Genomic DNA, 1,740 nt, shown 5'->3' on the forward strand with positions numbered 1-1,740 from the left:
TTTTTTTTGTTTTCAAAAGGTTCGTCATTCTAAACATATCCGGTTTGCATTTCTCTACTTTTTTGTTTTTTGTTTTGTTACTCCTTCTGAGGGCGATGGGGGAGTCATATGTGAAAATTATGTTACCATAATATGTAAATTTTTCTCTTTACATAATATAAAAATACTCCATACACAAACCTTTCATAAGTTAGAATTAAACATTTTTTTTCTCGCGATAAAATATACATGCACATCAAATTTTGCTTGCATCTCCGTTATAAAATAATGTGATTGAGCGAATTCTCATTCCAAACGATTCAATAAGGCACCTAGAATTTTATCCATCAGCGCATTAGGCGGAGAGTATAAACGCAATAAAGCCGTAAATTACATATATTCCTACATACATGTAACGGTTCAGTTACAAAAAAAAACATTTTCCATCTAAAACCCTACAACTAACCCCCCCACACATATATTGAAAATTTACAATGACCTCTCCTTCTTCTAAAGCTCAAACTAATGTATCTGCTGTGTATTTTTTTTTTTTTTTTTTGTTCCTTTTGGCATAATTTTCTTTTAGTTGTAACATAATTTATTTTGACTTAATTCCCATTTTTCTTTTTATTTTTTTTTTTTTGGCATTCTGCACAATTAATAGAAATAATTATGTATATGCAAATTTATGGAAAAGTAAATTACAACAGGATCCTATATGGCTCAATTGACCAAAAAAAACAAAAAAAAAGAAGAAGCACAACACTTCTCATAATGCTATATTCTAACGTTAAAGAAAATAAAAATTTTGTGTTAATTCATTTCTCTAATTTCTTTTTTTTCTTCTCTTAGCATAATTTCCTCCTAGCCGTAGCGTAATTAAAAAAAGAAAAGCGAAAAGCACACTACCGTTGTATATTTCCGTTTTAAATAAGTATCCGTAGCAACATGGTATACCTAAACCAAACACAAACATCGACGATCAACGTTCCACAAGGAACTTCGCCATCCCAAAATGGCAAAGCACATTCCGCATCTAGTAAAGGAAGTAAAACACATGACAAACAGGCGCATAGGTCCTTCTTCTCCAAAACAGCGGCTCTCCTTGTTATTGTTGCTTTGTATATCTTTTTAAAGGTGAGTCCACCACAAAAGAAAAATGATTGATACTGTGGATGTGCAAAGTGGAAAGTTGTATAACCGGCTATACATATATGCCACATGTATCGTATATATACTACTGCATGTATATTTGCTGCTTGCCCCCTTCTATCCTACCCTGCCTGCTATTTCGTATATTGCCATTCTGTTATGAACTCATGCACACGCACACACGCAACTTTTATCTCGTGCCTTCCTTTGCAGCACCAGCATGACCTCCAGACACAGAATGTTGCTACTTCTACATTACAAATAAAGAACAATGTTTCTAGAAATTTAGCCATGACAAGAGAAGAAGCAACTCCATCAGAAGAGGAACTTGAATTAGATCCAATGGTATTCGAACAGTATGAGGATGCTGAACAAACCTATGAAGAACCCTACGAAGATGTTGAAGAACCTTATGCAGGACCCTACGACGATATCGAAGGAGTATATTCTGACGAACTGTGGGATGAAGCAGGAGAAGAGGATGATTATGAAGAGCAGGAAGAAGAATGGACACCAGAGGTACAAGAGGAGCAAGAGGAGCAAGAGGAGCAAGAGGTACAAGAGGAGCAAGAGCAGCAAGAGCAGCAAGAGGAGCAAGAGCAGCAAGAG

General features: G+C 35.5%; 1 protein-coding gene across 1 annotated transcript in view; it reads left to right on the forward strand.

Annotated features, from left to right (window-relative positions):
* AK88_05237 (uncharacterized protein) overlaps nucleotides 1-1,740 on the forward strand; it is a gene marked incomplete at both ends in the record, with an annotated part of 10,018 nt that overhangs the window by 6,346 nt on the left and 1,932 nt on the right. Inside the window, 2 exons of the mRNA XM_012482839.1 lie at nucleotides 924-1,116; nucleotides 1,345-1,686. Of these exons, the coding sequence (XP_012338262.1) occupies nucleotides 924-1,116; nucleotides 1,345-1,686 (535 nt within the window). The remainder of the gene's footprint in view (nucleotides 1-923; nucleotides 1,117-1,344; nucleotides 1,687-1,740) is intronic.

The sequence above is a fragment of the Plasmodium fragile genome (genome assembly GCF_000956335.1).
Source record: "Plasmodium fragile strain nilgiri unplaced genomic scaffold supercont1.106, whole genome shotgun sequence".
NCBI classification, from domain to species: domain Eukaryota; phylum Apicomplexa; class Aconoidasida; order Haemosporida; family Plasmodiidae; genus Plasmodium; species Plasmodium fragile.